This window comes from Zosterops lateralis, assembly GCF_965231275.1.
Source record: "Zosterops lateralis genome assembly, chromosome: 33".
Lineage (NCBI taxonomy): Eukaryota > Metazoa > Chordata > Aves > Passeriformes > Zosteropidae > Zosterops > Zosterops lateralis.
In genome coordinates, this window is record NC_139793.1 from 4521973 (window position 1) to 4537188 (window position 15216).

The 15216-nt window shown below is 55.6% G+C and overlaps 2 protein-coding genes across 3 annotated transcripts; both read left to right on the forward strand.

Moving 5' to 3' along the window:
• The first annotated feature begins 107 nt into the window (after positions 1-107).
• NXF1 (nuclear RNA export factor 1) lies at positions 108-12362 on the forward strand. 2 transcript variants are annotated; one of them, XM_083881236.1, is made up of 21 exons: positions 108-154; positions 1152-1335; positions 2172-2292; positions 2978-3061; positions 3586-3690; positions 3949-4029; positions 4300-4369; positions 4635-4723; positions 5047-5154; positions 5745-5854; positions 6431-6467; positions 7022-7090; positions 7207-7262; positions 7946-8053; positions 8718-8776; positions 9226-9341; positions 9690-9732; positions 10230-10302; positions 11142-11324; positions 12010-12070; positions 12193-12362. In XM_083881236.1, exons 1-21 carry the CDS (start codon positions 121-123, stop codon positions 12229-12231), a joined length of 1830 nt encoding a protein of 609 aa, XP_083737362.1. In that variant the 5' UTR covers positions 108-120; the 3' UTR covers positions 12232-12362. The 2 variants fall into 2 exon arrangements, with proteins under 2 accessions (XP_083737362.1, XP_083737361.1); XM_083881235.1 differs by having other exon boundaries at positions 8715-8776; positions 12193-12361.
• Positions 12363-12588: 226 nt separating this feature from the next.
• On the forward strand, positions 12589-13910 carry TMEM223 (transmembrane protein 223). The gene is made up of 2 exons (XM_083881443.1): positions 12589-12861; positions 13110-13910. Exons 1-2 carry the CDS (start codon positions 12615-12617, stop codon positions 13403-13405), a joined length of 543 nt encoding a protein of 180 aa, XP_083737569.1. The 5' UTR covers positions 12589-12614; the 3' UTR covers positions 13406-13910.
• Positions 13911-15216: the final 1306 nt, after the last annotated feature.

Genomic DNA, 15216 nt, shown 5'->3' on the forward strand with positions numbered 1-15216 from the left:
CCGGTATGGGCGGGGCCGGGGGTGGGAGGGAGGCGGCGGCCACTGCGCCTGCGCGGCGGAGCCCGGCGGGGCGGAAGTGACGTCAGCGGGACGCGCGGCGGGGAGGCCGCGGCGGCGGCGATGGCGGAGGAGGGGAAGGGGGGCGGGTACAGCGGTGAGCGGGGCGGGGGCCCGGGGACAGCGGGGGGACACGGGGGGGACATGGGGAAGGCCCCCGGGGCAGCCCCGGGCCGCGGGAGGGGAGCGCGGCGGGGCCGGGCCCGGGAACGGGGGTAGGCCCGGGATGGGGGGGGCGGAACCGGGAGGGGAGAGGAGACACCGGGAACGGGAACGGGAGAGGGGAGGGGACCCGCGGCCCGTAGCGGGGAGGAACCGAGGATGGCACCGGGAGGGAACCGGGGAGGGGAACGGGACCGGGACGGAGCCGCGGCCGGTCCCGCTGTGCCCGGGGCCTGGAGCTGTGCCCGGTGTGAGGCGACGGGGCCGCTCCCGGGACCGGAACGGCGCGGGGGGAGATCCCGGGACACGGGGCAGATCCCGGTGCTGCTCCCGGGGAGGGTTCGGGGATGGACCGGGAGAGGGCGAGCCCGGGGAACCGGCGGTCCCGGTGCCGTTCCCGGGTCCCTGTGCTGCTGCCACCCCCGGTGCCATCCCCGGTGTCCCCTCCGCGATGTCCCCTCCCCGGTCCCACCCCCCGTGTCTCATCCCCGGTGTCCCGTTCCCGGTGTCCCAGTGCCATCCCCGGTGTCCGGTGCCACCTCCAGTGTCCCCTCCTCGGTGCCATCCCTGTCCCCGGTGTCCCCTCCCCGGTGTCCGGTGCAACCCCCGTAGTCCCATCTCCGGTGTCCCGTTCCCAGCCCTGGGTCCCTGTCCCGGTGCCAGCCCCGGTGTCCCCTCCTTGGTGTCCCATTCCTATCCCCGGTGCCCGGTTGTCCCGGTGTCCCCCCCCGGTGCCCAGTGCCACCCCCGGTGTCCCATCCCCGGTGTCCCAGTGTCCCCTCCCCGGTGCCCGGTTGTCCCAGTGCCACCCCCGGTGTCCCCTCCCTGGTGTCCTATTCCTATCCCCGGTGTCCCGTTCCCGGTGTCCCCTCTCGGTCCCCGGTTGTCCCGGTGTCCCGGTGCCACCCCGCTGTCCGGTTTTCCCCCCGCAGAGCACGATGACCGCGTGGGCGGGCGCGGGTTCCCGGGGGGGCGGCGGCGGAAGGGCCGGGGGCCGTTCCGGGGGAAGATGTACAGCGAGGTGACCCCCCGGGGCCGCCCCCGCCGCGCCAGGAACGACGAGGACGACGGGGACGTGCCCATGGCCGAGCCCCACGACGGGCCCCGCGGCCGATAGTGAGTGCGGGGGGACCGGGGGGACCCCGGGGCTGATAGTGAGTGCGGGGACACCGGGGGGACACCCGGGGGGTTCCCGGGGCTGATAGTGAGTGCGGGGGGACCGGGGGGGCTCCCAGGGGGGTTCCCGGGGCCGATAGTGAGTGCGGGGACACTGGGGGGGTTCCCAGGGGATTCCCAGGGGGTCCAGGGACACCGGGTTTACCGGGAGGGCACCAGGGGGGTTCCCAGGGCCGATAATGAGTGTGGGGGGCATCGGGATTACCGGGAGGGCACCAGGAGGGGACCAGGGGATTCCCAGGGGGTCCAGGATTACCAGGAGGGTTCCTGGGGGGTTCCCAGGGCTGATGGTGACTGTGGGGACACTGGGGGGACACTGGGGGGACACTGGGGGGACACCAGGATAACTGGGAGGGTCACCGGGCTGGTCCCAGGGCCGGCAGTCAGTGTGGGAAGGGGTACTGGGGGTACCGGGGGGTTCTGGGAGGGAACTGGGAGTTCCTGGCTGGTCCTGGAGGGTCCCAGGGGGGTTCCTGGGCCTGTCCCAGGTGTGTCCCGGTGTACCTGGGGGTCCTTATGGGCATGTCCTGGGTGTGTCCTGGGGATCCCTGTGGGTGTGTCCCTGTGGGTGTGTCCCTGTGGGTGTGTCCCAGGCGTGCCCTGGGCGTGTCCTGGGTGTGTCCTGGGGATCCCTGTGGGTGTGTCCCTGTGGGTGTGTCCCTGTGGGTGTGTCCCAGGCGTGCCCTGGGCGTGTCCTGGGGGTGTTCTGGGTGTGTCCTGGTGTCCCTGGCTGTGTCCCAGGCGTGTCCCCAGTGCCCCCTGTCCCCCGTCCCCAGTGTCCCGTACGCGCCGCGCTCGGGCCGCCTGGCCAACATCAACATCACCGTCAAACGGGAGCCCGGGGAGCGCGGGGGCGGCTCCGGGAGAGACGGGCGGAGGAGCTGGTTCAAAATCACGGTGGGGACAACAGGGGGACAACAGGGATTGGGGACAATGGGGACAGGGAGGGCAGGAGGGGCTGGTTCAAAATCACGGTGGGGACAACAGGGGGGACAATGAGGGGACAGTGCAGGGACAGGGAGGGGACTGTGGGGACAGGGGCAGCAGGAGGGGTTGGTTCAAAATCACGGTGGGAAAATGGGGATGATGGGGCCTGTGGGGACAGCAGGGATGGGAATGGGGACAGGGGACAGTGGGGACAACAGGGATGGGAATGGGGACAGGGGACAATGGGGACAATGGAGTGGGAATGGGGATTGGGGATGGGAACTGGGATGGGATTGGAATGGGAATGGGAGTGGGAATAGGGGGATTGGGATGGGGAATGGAAATGGGAATGGGAATGGAATTGGGAATGGAGTGGGGAGTGGGAATGAGGAAGGGAATGGGGGGATTGGGGTGGGCAGTGCTGGGTCTGGGATGGGGCACAAAAACCAGCAACAATCTGGTTTGGGGTTGAGCAGTTTGAGTTCTACTCTCACTCTCCTTGTCTCACTTCCCACCTCACCTTCACTTTCCTTTCCCATTTCTCTCCCTTCGCCGTTTCCGTCCCTTTCCTTCCTCTTCCATTTCCTTTTCTCTCTCATTTCCCCTTTCCCCATTTCCCCTTTCCCCCCCCTGCCCCCCGGGGGTGACCCCACAGATCCCCTACGGGAAGAAATACGACAAGTCGTGGCTGCTGAGCTCCATCCAGAACCTCTGCAGCGTCCCCTTCACCCCCGTCGAGGTCTGTGGGGGCACCAGGGGGGTTTGGGAGATTTTGGGGGATTTTGGGGGAATTTGGGATCCCAGGAAGGTCCCAATCCTGCCCCTGGTCCCAGGGGAATTTGGGGAGATTTTGGGATCTTTTTCAACCCCAAATCCCAAGGGGATATTGGGGGGATTTGGGGTGTTTTTGAGAGGATTTTGGGGTGGTTTGGGGGCGATTTTGAGGAGGATTTTGGGATGTTTTTAGTGGTGTTTTGGGGGGAATTTTGGGGTGGTTTTGGGGATGGTTTTGGGGTGTTTGGGATCCCATCCAGCCCCACATCCTGGGGAGATTTTGGGGTATTTTTGAGGGGGTTTTGGTGGGGATTTTGGGGGAATTTGGGGTGCTTGGGATCACATCCAGCCCTACATATCAGGGGGATATTGGGGAGATTTGGGAGGTTTTTTGAGAGGATTTTAGGGGGAATTTTGGGATATTTTGGGGGTGTTTTTGGGTTGTTTTTGTGCTGTCTGGGGTCTCACCCAGCCCCCTCCCCGCTGCAGTTCCACTACGACCACAACCGGGCCCAGTTCTACGTGGAGGACGCGACCACAGCGAGCGCCCTGAAACAGGTGTCGCGGAAAATCACCGACAGGGACAACTACAAGGTGGGGGTTGGGGTCAGGGTTTGGGGTTTGGGGTCAGGATTTGGGGTTTGGGGTTTGGGGGTCAGGACTAGGTTGGTGTCCCGAAAAATCATCGATAGGGGTGGGGTTTGGGGTTGGAATTTGGGGTTTGTGGTCAAGATCTGGGGTTTGGGGTTTGGGATCAACCCTGGGGACATTTGGGATCAGGAATTGGGACATTTGGGATCAGCCCTGGGGACATTTTGGGGACATTTTTGGGGACATTTTGGGCCCCCCCAGGTCGTCATCGTCATCAACTCGTCGGCGCCGCCGCAGTCGCTGCAGAACGAGCTCAAACCTGAGGAGGTCGAGCAGCTCAAGGTGGGATTTGGGGGGGATTTGAGGGGTTCTGGGGATGGTTTTGGGGGCTCAGGGCAGAGTTGGGATGGTTTTTGGGGTTCGGGGATGGTTTTGGGTGGTTTGGGATGGTTTTGGGATGGTTTTAGGATGGTTTTTGGGGGGGTTTTGGTAGTTTTTTGGGGGTTTAGGATGGGTTTTTGGGGTTTGGGGGTATTAGGATGGTTTTTGGTGGTTTGGGGAGGGTTTTTGGGGGTTTTTGGGATGTTTTTGGGGTCTGACCCCTCTCCCCAGCTGTGCATGAGCAAACGTTACGACGGCGCCCAGAAATCGCTGGACCTCAAGAGCCTCCGAGTGGACCCCGGTGAGAGCAGCGGGCTGGGGGGGTCTGGGGGGGATTTTGGGGGTCTGGGGGGTTTTGGGGGGCTATGGGGGGATTTGGGGGGGCTCAGAGGGGGATTTTGGGGACTCAGGGGGGTCTGGAGAGGCTATGGGGGGCTCAGGAGGGATTTGGGGGAGATTTTGGGGGTCTCGGGGGATTTTGGGGGGTTTTGGTGGGTCTGGGGGGGGGGCTCAGGAAGTTCTGGGGGGGGTTTGGGGGTCCCAGCCCCCCTGACCCCCCGGCCCAGACCTGGTGTCCCAGGGCATTGACGTGGTGCTGAACCAGCGCAGCTCCATGGGGGTGGTGCTCAGGATCATCGAGGAGAACATCCCTGAGGTGGGACCCCAGACCCATTTGGGGACCCCAGACCCATTTGGGGACCCCAGACCCACTTTGGGTCCCCTATAATTCCCAATTTTTACCCTGAAATCCCCAATTTTCCCCCTAACACCCCATTTCTCGCTCAAAACTCCCATTTTTCACCCCCAAATTCCCCGTTTTCCCCGTGTAATTTCCATTTTTCCCCCCAAATTCCCCATTTTCACCCCAAAACTCCCCGTTTTCACCCCAAAATTTCCTGTTTCTTCTCTGAAATTCCCCATTTCCATCCCCAAACTCCCCATTTTCCCCCTGAAAATCCAATTTTCCCCCCATTGCAGCTGCAGTCGCTGACCCTGGGCAGTAACCGCCTGTTCCGCCTGGACGATCTGGCCGAGCTGCCCCTCAAGGTCCCGGGGCTCAAAGTGCTCGACCTGTCCCGGAACGAGGTGGGTCAGGACCCCAAACCTGCCCTGGGACCCCACATCACCCCCTGGGACCCCAAACCTGCCCTGGGACCCCAAATCCCCTCCTGGGGCCCCAAATCTTGTCATTGGGACCCCTAATCCCGTCCCTGGGACCACAAATCACCCCATGGGACCACAAAAACTGTCCTTGAGACCCCAAAATCTGTCTTTGGGACACCCTGAGACCCCAAATCCTGTCCTTGGGACCTCAAAATCTTGTCCTTGGGACCCCAAATCCTTCCCTGGGACCTCAAATCACCCCCTGGGACCTCAAAATCTGTCCTTGGGACCCCCTGGGACCCCAAATCCTTCCCTGGGACCCCAAATCCTTCCCTGGGACCTCAAATCACCCCCTGGGACCCCAAAGTCCGTCCTTGGGACCCCCTGGGACCCCAAATCCTTCCCTGGGACCCCAAATCCTGTCCTTGGGACCCCCTGGGATCCCAAAATCTGTCCCTGGGACACCCTAGGACCCCAAATCCTTCCCCGAGACCCCTCTGGGAGCCCCTTGGGTGTCCCCAATGTCCCCAAATGCCCCCAAATGACCCAAATGTCCCCCCGTGTCCCCCCAGCTGAAGTCGGAGCGGGAGCTGGACAAGCTGAAGGGGCTGAAGCTGGAGGAGCTTTGGCTGGACGGGAACCCCCTGTGTGACTCCTTCAGGGACCAGTCCAGCTACATCAGGTCTGGTTGGGCCCCAAAACAGCCCAAAACGGCCCCAAAAATGGGCCAAAAATCAGCAATTTGTGTTCCAAAATCAGCAGTTTGTGTCCCAAAAATGGCCCCAAAACCGCCCCAAAACAGCCCCCAAAATTACCCCAAAACGGCCCCAAAAATCCTCAGTTTGTGTCCCTGAATTCTCCCCAAAAATCCTCATTTCGTGCTCCCAAAATTATCCCCAAAGTTCTCCTTTTCTGTGCCTGAATTATCTCCAAAAATCCTCACCCTGTGCTCCCAAAATTGGGCTAAAAATTATCATTTTGTGTCCCTGAATTCTCCCCAAAATCCTCATTTTGTGCTCCTAAAATTGGGCCAAAAACCCTCTTTTTGTGTCCCAAAATTGTGAATTCGGAGGTTTTTGGGGGAGATTTTTTGGGAGGATTTTGGGGAGGATTTTGGGGTTTTTTGGGAGGATTTTGGGAAGGATTTTGGGGATGATTTTGAGGAGGTTTTTGGTGAATATTTTGAGGGTTTTTGGGATGATTTTGGGGGTCCTGGGGGCTGCTCTCCTCCCTCACCCCCCGTTCCCTTCCCTGGCAGCTCCATCAGAGAGAGATTCCCCAAACTGCTGCGCCTGGTGAGGATTTGGGGGTTTGGGGAATTTTGGGGGAATTTGGGGGGTTTTGGGGGGTCCTGAGGGGATTTGGGGGGCGCTGAGATAATTTGGGAGGAGATTTGGGGGTCTGAGGGGATCTGGGGGGGCTTTGAGGGGTTTTGGGGGGGATTTTGGGTTTTTTTTGGGGGGGTTGGGGGGAGGTTTTTTGTTTTTGGGGGGATTTGGGGTGTTTTGAGGGTCTCTGTGGGTTTTGGGGGGGATTTTGGGTGGTTTTGGGGGGATTTGGGCTTTTTGGGGGGTCTCTATGGGGTTTTTGGGGGATCCCTGGAGGGTTTGGGGGGATTTTTGGGGTTTTTGGGGGGATTTGGGTTTTTTTGGGGGGGGATTTGGGGGATTTTTGGTTTTTTTTGGGATCTCCATGGGGTTTCTGGGGGGGATTTTTGGGATATTTGGTGGTTTTTTGGGGGTCTCTGTGGGATTTTGGGGTTTTGGGGGGATTCCTCTCCATTCCAAACCTCCCCAAATCCCCCAAATCCCCCCAAAACCCCCCAAAAATCCCCCAAATCTCCCCCCAGGACGGGCACGAGCTCCCCCCCCCCATCGCCTTCGACGTCGAGGCCCCCACGACGCTCCCGCCCTGCAAGGTGGGACCCCCCCAATTCTGGGGGGTTTTCCCCCAATTTCGGGGCCCCCTGACCCTTTTTTGGGGCCCCCTGACCCTTTTTTGGGGTCTCACAGTCTCCCCCACCCCCATTTCCAGAGCAGCTACTTCGGCTCCGACGACCTCAAGGCTTTGGTGCTGCGCTTCCTCCAGCAGTGAGTGACCCCCAAAAACACCCCAAAACACCCCAAAAAACCCTAAAAAGCTCCTCAGAGAATCCCCTGAATCCACCCTGATTCTTTCCCCAAAAAAATTCTGAAAATCCACCCAAAAAAAACCTCAAAATTCCCTATTTTCCTCCCTCAAAATCTCATTTTTCACATCCAAATCCCCATTTTTAACCCCAAATCCCCATTTTTAACCCCAAATCCCCATTTTTTAACCCCAAATCCCCGTTTTTTAACCCCAAATCCCCATTTCTCTCCCCAAAATCCCGTTTCTCCCCCTAAATCCCCATTTTCCTCCACTAAAATCTCATTTTCCCCCACAAATTCCCATTTTTCCCCCCCAAAACCCCATTTCCCCCTCTAATTCCCATTTTTAACCCCTAAAAATCCCAATTCTTTTCTCAAACTCCCATTTCCTCCCCAATCTCCTATTTCTCCCTCCCCAAACTCCATTTTCCCCCCCAAAAATCTTATTTTCCCTCCCCAAAACCCCGTTTTTTCCCCTCCAAATCCCATTTCTCCCTCCCCAAATCCCATTTTTTAACCCCCAAACCCCCTTTTTTAACCCCAAAATCCCATTCCTCCCTCCCCAAACTCCATTTCTCCCCCCAAACTCCCATTTTTCCCCCTCAAACCCCCATTTTTTCCCCCCAAACCCCCATTTTTCCCAGGTATTACTCGGTGTACGACTCCAGTGACCGGCAGGGTCTGTTGGACGCGTATCACGACGGCGCCTGCTGCTCCCTGAGCATCCCCTACGGCCCCCACACGCCCCCCAGGTGACTGGACAGCCCCAAATAACCCCAAAAACACCCCAAAATATCCCCAGAACAGCCTGAAACACCCTAAAATACCCCAAAACAGTCAAAAACAGCCCAAAACACTCAAAAATAACCCCAAAATGTCCTGAAACAAGTCCAAAACACCCCAAAATAACCCCAGAACAGCCCAAAATAACATCAGAACAGCCCTAAATAACCCCAGAACAACCCAAACTGCCCCAAAACAGTCAAAACCAGCCCAAAACACCCCAAAATATCCCCAGAACAGCCTGAAATAACCCCAGAACAGCCTAAAATACCCCAAAACACTCAAAACCAGCCCCAAAATAACCCCAAAATCACCTCAAAACACCCCAAAATAACCCCAGAACAACCCAAAATAGCCCCAAAACACCTGAAATAACCCCCAAGTGCCCCAAAATAGCCCCAAAACACCTGAAATAACCCCCAAATGCCCCAAAATAGCCTCAAAACACTCCCAAAGCCCCCAAAAAACTCAAAAATCCTGAAAAAACAACCCCAAACCCCCAAATTCCCCCATAAACCCCCCAAAATTCCCCCCAAAACAACCTCAACCCCGCCAAAACAACGCCAAAAAAACCCCAAAAATCACCCCCAAAGCCCCCAAAACCCCCCATAATATTCAGATTTTCTCCAGCAGGAACAGCCTGAACGAGTATTTCAAGGACAGTCGGAACGTGAAGAAGCTGAAGGACCCCAGTGAGGGACTGGGGGGTTTTGGGGGGGTTTTGGATGGTTTTAGGGGGTTTTTTGGGTGGGGGTTTGGGTTTTTGGGGTTTTTTTTTTTTGGTTGGTTGGTTGGGTTTTTTAATTTTTTTTAATTTTATTTTTTGAGGGGCTTTTTTTGGGGTTTTTTTGGGGGTTTTTTTTGGGATTTTTGAGTTGTTTTTTTTTTTTTTTTTAATTTTAGGGGAGTGTTGGGATTTGGGTGGGTTTTTTTGTTTGTTTTTTTAGGGTTTTTTTGGGGAGGGTTGGGGTTTTTTGGGAGTTTTTTTTTGGGGGGGGTTGAGGTTTTTGGGGAGATTTTTGGGGTTCTTTGAGGATTTTGGGGGGTTTTTTGGGGTTTTTTGGGGGGTTTTTGGGGTGTTTTTAGGGATTTTTGGGTGGTTTTGGCTGGTTTTGGCCTCCCTGACCCCGTTCTCCCCCAGCCATGCGTTTCAAGCTGCTGAAGCACACGAGGCTCAACGTTGTGGCTTTTCTGAACGAGCTGCCCAAGACCCAACACGACGTCAACTCCTTCGTGGTGGACATTTGTGCCCAGACGGTCAGAGGGGGGAAAAAATGGGATTTGGGGGGAAAAATGGGGGTTTGGAAGGAAAAACAGGGATTTTGGAAGGGAAAATTTGGGGGTTTGGGAGGAAAAAAAAGGGATTTGGGGTGGAAAAAATGGGGGGTTGGGGGCAAAAATTGGATTTTTTTGAAAAAATGGGAATTTTTTTTTTTAATGGGACTTTTTTTGGGGAAAAATGGGATTTTGGGGGTGAAAAATGGGGATTTGGAGGCAAAAATTGGGATTTTTTTTGGGGGGGAAATGGGGATTTGGGGGGGAGAAAATGGGATTTTTGGGGAGGAAATAGGAATTTGGGGAGAAAAAAACCCTCCTGTGTTGCAGAACACGCTGCTTTGCTTCACCGTGCACGGGATCTTCAAGGAAGGTCAGTCCCCACCTGGATTTTACCTTTTTCACTTGTTTGCCTGATTTTTTCCCTCTTTTTTTCTTCTTTTTTTCTTCCTCTTTTTTTTCCTTTTTTTCTTCGTCTTTTTTTTTTTTTTCCTTTTTTTCTGCATTTTTCTTCTTTTTTCTCTTTTTTTCCCTGTTTTTTTTTCCTTTTTTCCTCTTTTTTTTCCTGCCTTTTTCCTTCTTTTTTTTTTCCTCTTTTTTCCTCTTTTTTCTTCTTTTTTTCTCCTGTTTTTTTCCCCATTTGTTCCCTTTTTTCCCCCAGTTTTTTCCTCTTTTTCCCATTTTCCCCCCATTTTTCCCCATATTCCCCATTTTTTCTCTCTTTTTTCCCCCACTTTCCCCTCTTTTCTCCTCCCATTTCTCCCATTTTCTCCCATATCCTCCCCCCATTTTTTTCCTCATTTTCCCCCCATTTTTTCCCCATTTTCCCCCCCCATTTCCCCCCTCATTTATTCCCATTTCTGTCCCCAGTTGACGGCAAGTCCCGGGACTCCGTTCGGGCCTTCACTCGAATGTTCATCGCGGTCCCGGCCGGGAACAGCGGGTCAGTGCTGCCCCAGATCCCAAAAATCCCCCCAAATCCCAAAATATTCCCTCCCCAAATCCCAAATATTCCTGCCCCAAATTCCAAATTATTCCTGCCCCCAGGTCCCAAATTTTCCCCCTCCAAACCCCATTATTTTCCCCCTAAATGCCCATTTCCCTCCCCCAAACCCAAATTTCCCCCCCAAACCCCATTATTTACCACCTAAACCTTGTTATTTCCCCCCAAACCCCAATTTTTTCCTCTAAACCAAATTTCTCCCCACAAACCCAAATTTCCCCCTCAAACCCCATTATTTCTCCTCCTAAATCCTCTTTTTTCTCCCCCCAAATCACAATTCTTTCCCCAAAATCAAAACTTTTCCCCCCACTCCCCATTCCCCCCCAAACCCCATTCCCTCCCAAACCCCAAATTTCTCTCCCCAACCTCAATATTTCCCCTAAACCCCATTTTTCCCCAAAAAAATCCCAATTTTCCCCTCAAAATCACAAATTTCTCCCCCAAACCCCATTATATCTCCTCCAAAATCACAATTTTCTCCCCCAAACCCCAAATTTCTATCCCCAACCCCAATATTTCCCCCCCAAACCCCATTATTTCCCCCAAAAAAATCACAATTTTTCCCTCCAAAACCCCATTTTTCCCCAAAAAAATCACATTTTTTCCCCCAAAATCCCAATTTTTTACCCTCAAACCCCATTATTCATCCCCCAAACCCCAAATTTTTTCCTTTAAACCCCAATTCTTCCCCCAAAAATCACAATTATTTCCTCCAAACCCCATTTTTCACCCCCCAAACCCCACATTTTTATTCCCAAACCCCTTTTCCCCCCTGGCAGTCTGTGCATCGTGAACGACGAGCTGTTTGTGCGCGGGGCCAGCCCCGAGGAGCTGCGCAAGGCCTTTGCCCTCCCGGCGCCCACCCCGTCCTCCAGCCCGGTGCCGTCGCTCAGCGCCGAGCAGCAGGAGATGCTGGCGGCCTTCGCCATGCAGTCGGGCATGAACCTCGAGTGGTCCCAGAAGTGAGTCTGAAATGCCCCAAAAAGTGAAAAAAAAAAACCCAAAAAAGCAAAAAAATCGCCCCAAAAAGCCCACAAATAAACCGAACAAATCAGCCCAAAAAAACCCAAAAAAATCAGCCCAAAAAGTGAAAAAAAATGGCTCAAAAAACCCCCAAAAAACCTGAGAAAATCGCTCCAAAAATCACCCTGAAAACCCCATAAAAATCACATCAAAAAGCTCCAAAAAGCAAAAAAAATCGGCCCAAAAAGTGAAAAAATCAGCCCAAGAACGCTTTGAAAAATCACTCAAAAAAAACCCCACAAAAAAATGAAAAAAATCACCCAAAAACCCTGAAAAAAATCACCCAAAAATCCCCCCCGAGCAGCAGGAGATGCCGGTGGCCTTCTCCTGCAGTCGGGCATGAACCTCCAGTGGTCCCAGAAATGAGTCAAAAATGCCCCAAAATGGCCCAAAAATTAAAAAAAATTGGCTCAAAAAGCGAAAAAATCACCCCTCAAACCCCCCCCCCAAATCTCCTCAAAATCCCCCCAAAATTCCCTCAAAATCCCCCAGAAATCTCCTAAAAATCTCCTCAAAATCTCAACATTCCCCCAGAATCTCAAAATCACCTCAAAATTTTAAAATCTCTTTAAAATCTCTTTAAAATCTCCTGAAAATGTTAAAATCTCCCCAAATTCCCCTCAGGTGCCTCCAAGACAACGACTGGGATTACGGCCAGGCCGGGCAGGTTTTCACCCAGCTCAAGGTCAGTTTTTCCCCTTTTTTTCCCCATTTTTCTCTTTATTTCCCTTTATTTCCCTTTCTATTCCGTATTTTTGCCCGTTTTTGCCCGGTTTTACCCCATTTTTACCCGTTTTCCCTCCCCAGCTCGAAGGGAAGATTCCGGAGGTCGCGTTTCTCAAGTGAAACCTCGGAGATCCCCCGTCCCCCTCCCCGGGCCCCCCGTCCCGAGTTGGAGTCCCGTCGATTCCCCCCCTCCCCACACACACCGAGTTTTGTAAATAAATCGATCGATTATTGATTATCGATTATTAATTATTGATTATTGGGGCGCGGCGTCTTTAAGGGCGGGGCGGGAACGCGCCAGCACCAAAGATGGCGGCGGGGGCGACGCGAAAACGAGAGTTGATTGGCTGAGACAGAACTAGAGCCGCAGCCCATTGGCTGAGCCTCTCTTTTAACGCTGATTGGCTGCGGCTCTTCTATCGCTGCCGCCGATTGGCTGATGCGCGGCGTGACCCGGAAGTCCCGCCGTGTGTGACCCGGAAGTACCGGCGGTGCCGCCGGTAATGGCGGCGCGGGCGGCGCTGGAGGCCGCGGCAATTTCGCGGGACGTGATTTTGTACGAACACGACCGGAGCCGCTTCTTCCGCCTCCTGGGGCTCTTCTGCACCGGCCAAGGGCTGTTCTGGGCTTACCTGGCTCATTTCGCCTTCACCTCGCTGCGCCCCGCGCCCGGGCCCGGCCCCGAGGATCCGCTGAGGCCCCGCGACAACAAGTGGCGGTTTGGATTCACCGCGTCCTGCCTGACCGTCGGTACCGGGGGAGCGGGAACCGGGCGGGAACCGGGGACACCTGGGACACACCTGGGACACACCTGGGACACACCTGGGACACACTTGGGGACACACCTGAGGACACACCTGGGACACACCTGAGGACAGCTGGGGACACCTGGGACACACCTCTGACACACCTGGGGATGCACCGGGGGCAGGAGGGAGGACACCGGGCACACCGGGGCTCCCCCCGCTCCCTGCCCTGAGGGTCCCCGCTGTCCCCAGGCTCGCTGACGGTGGCCGCGGGCTGTGTCCTCCCGCTCCGCTCGGTGTCCCGGCTGACGCTGCTCCGCGGCGGCTCCGCCCTGACCCTGGACACGCCGGGCCCGCTGGGCTGGGGCCGCCGCCGCCTCTCGGTGCCGCTGCGGGACGTGTCGGGCCGCGCCCACCGGAATGAGGTGTCTGTGACCGTCCCCATCAAAGTGCGGGGCCGCCCCTTCTTCTTCCTGCTGGACAAACGGGGCCAGTTCCGGCACCCGCGGCTGTTTGACCTCACCGCGGGGGCTTTCCGGGGCTTCTAGGGGGGATATGGGCACTGGGGGGCACCTAAAGGTCACTTGAGGGCACCTAAAGGTCACCTTGGGGTCAGCTGGGGTCACTTAAAGGGCACCTGGGGGCAACTGGGGGAACCTAAAGGTCACCTGAGGTCACCTGGGGGCACCTAAAGGACACCTGGGGGCACTTGGGGGCAGCTGTGGATGGAGTGTGGGACCCCCAGCGAGGCAGGGACACGGTGGGGACATCGGGATTGTCATTTGTCACCCCAAAATAAAGAGTGAAACGCCCACCTGGATCTTGGGGACATTGAAATTGTCACTTGTCGCGCCAAAAAATAAAGTTTGTGACACCCTCAGTGGAGTGTGGACATGTTGAGGGGACATCAAGGTAGTCACTTGTCGTCTCCAGAGCTGAGACAAGCACTGAGCTCAGGGGGAGACATGAGGATTGTCACTTGTCACCCCAAAAATGAAGAGTGAAACTCCCACCTGGCTCCTGGCGGGGACATTGGAATTGTCATTTGTCCCCCCAAAAAATAAAATGTGAAATATCCCTTCCCGGCTCCCTTTGGAGGGTTTTTTTTTGGGGTCCCTCCCTTCTCACCCCACAGTTGTCACTTTGTGTCCCCCCCGCTCCATGAACCGTGAGGGGACCCCGGGATTGTCACCCCTGTCACCTCCCAAACCCCTCCCACCGGTTTTGGGGACACCTTTGTCACCCTCCCAATGAACCCTGACCCCACCACCTGCCCTGGGGGGACAATTTGGGGTCCCAAATCCCCCTCCCCACACCCGGGGCGGGATTTTGGGGCACTTTGAGCCGTTTTGGGCAGTTCTGGGTCGGGCTCGGGCCGATTTTGGGGTTTTGGGGAAGGTGGGACCCCAATGGGGACAACGGCGGGGGCGGGGCGAATGCAAATGAGGGGCGCGGGTAATTTACATAACACCACAGAGGGGCGGGGATTGTGCCGGTCAGGGGCGGGGCTATGCTCATCAGAGGTCTGTGAAAGGGGCGTGGCAATGCAAATAAAGAAGCGCAGCCCACCAATCACGTTGCGAGGCGGGAAAACAGCGGTGGGCGGAAGTATAAAATCCGCCAGTCTGTTATTTGCATAAAGGGGCGGGGTTATGCAGATGAAGCGAGTGCAACGCGCGAAGTGCACGCTGGGAGAGCATTTTCCGGGGGGAATTTCGGGGTTTTTGGGGTCGGGACACGCGGGAGGCGAAGGGGAAGTGCGGGAGGGGATGCGGGAAGAGCCCAGGACGGGCCGGGAAAGGCTAAAATTGTGGAGCGGGGATGACCATGACACCGATAAAACACAAACACGGCCGGGATTCCGGGTGTGGGTTTTGTCTCTTACCGCTTCTCGGTATTTTGGCTGAGAGCTCGTGCACAAGCTGTTTCTATCATTTTACTCTCACACATTCTGCGTGAGAGGATTTTATATTTCACAGATTTTGTGCTCGGAAGTTGGACCAGGAGTTTGTTTGCTCTGCGCATCGTTGGAATTGTAGCGTCTCCTTTTGTTAGAATTCGCCTTTTGTTAGAATCAGATTTAAATCCAGAAATCTTGAATTTTATTTATTTATCTTTTAATTCAGTTTAACCTCATGAATTAAAAGTTTTTAATGAAAATGTTCTCGCCGAGCTCCGTGAGGCGCCGAGTCCGCCCCGGATTTGGATCTTCCCCTCACAAAATGGCGGCGCTTTTCCCCCCGCGCGCATCGTTTTGTTTTGGGGTTAAATTCCCTCGTTTCGGCGCTTTTTGGGTGAAATCGGGAGTTTGGTGTGGATGGAATTAAATGTTAAAAATGGTAAAAGGAGTTTGTGAGGG

Excerpts from the sequence above, each read along its gene's own strand:
- NXF1 (XM_083881235.1), top strand. The coding sequence starts at position 121 with ATGGCGGAGGAGGGGAAGGGGGGCGGGTACAGCG. Across the intron at positions 4,030-4,299 it reads AGGAGGTCGAGCAGCTCAAG|CTGTGCATGAGCAAACGTTA; the intron begins GTGGGATTTGGG and ends CCCTCTCCCCAG. Across the intron at positions 7,263-7,945 it reads GTGCTGCGCTTCCTCCAGCA|GTATTACTCGGTGTACGACT; the intron begins GTGAGTGACCCC and ends CATTTTTCCCAG.
- TMEM223 (XM_083881443.1), top strand. The coding sequence starts at position 12,615 with ATGGCGGCGCGGGCGGCGCTGGAGGCCGCGGCAATTTCGCGGGACGTG. Across the intron at positions 12,862-13,109 it reads CGCGTCCTGCCTGACCGTCG|GCTCGCTGACGGTGGCCGCG; the intron begins GTACCGGGGGAG and ends CGCTGTCCCCAG.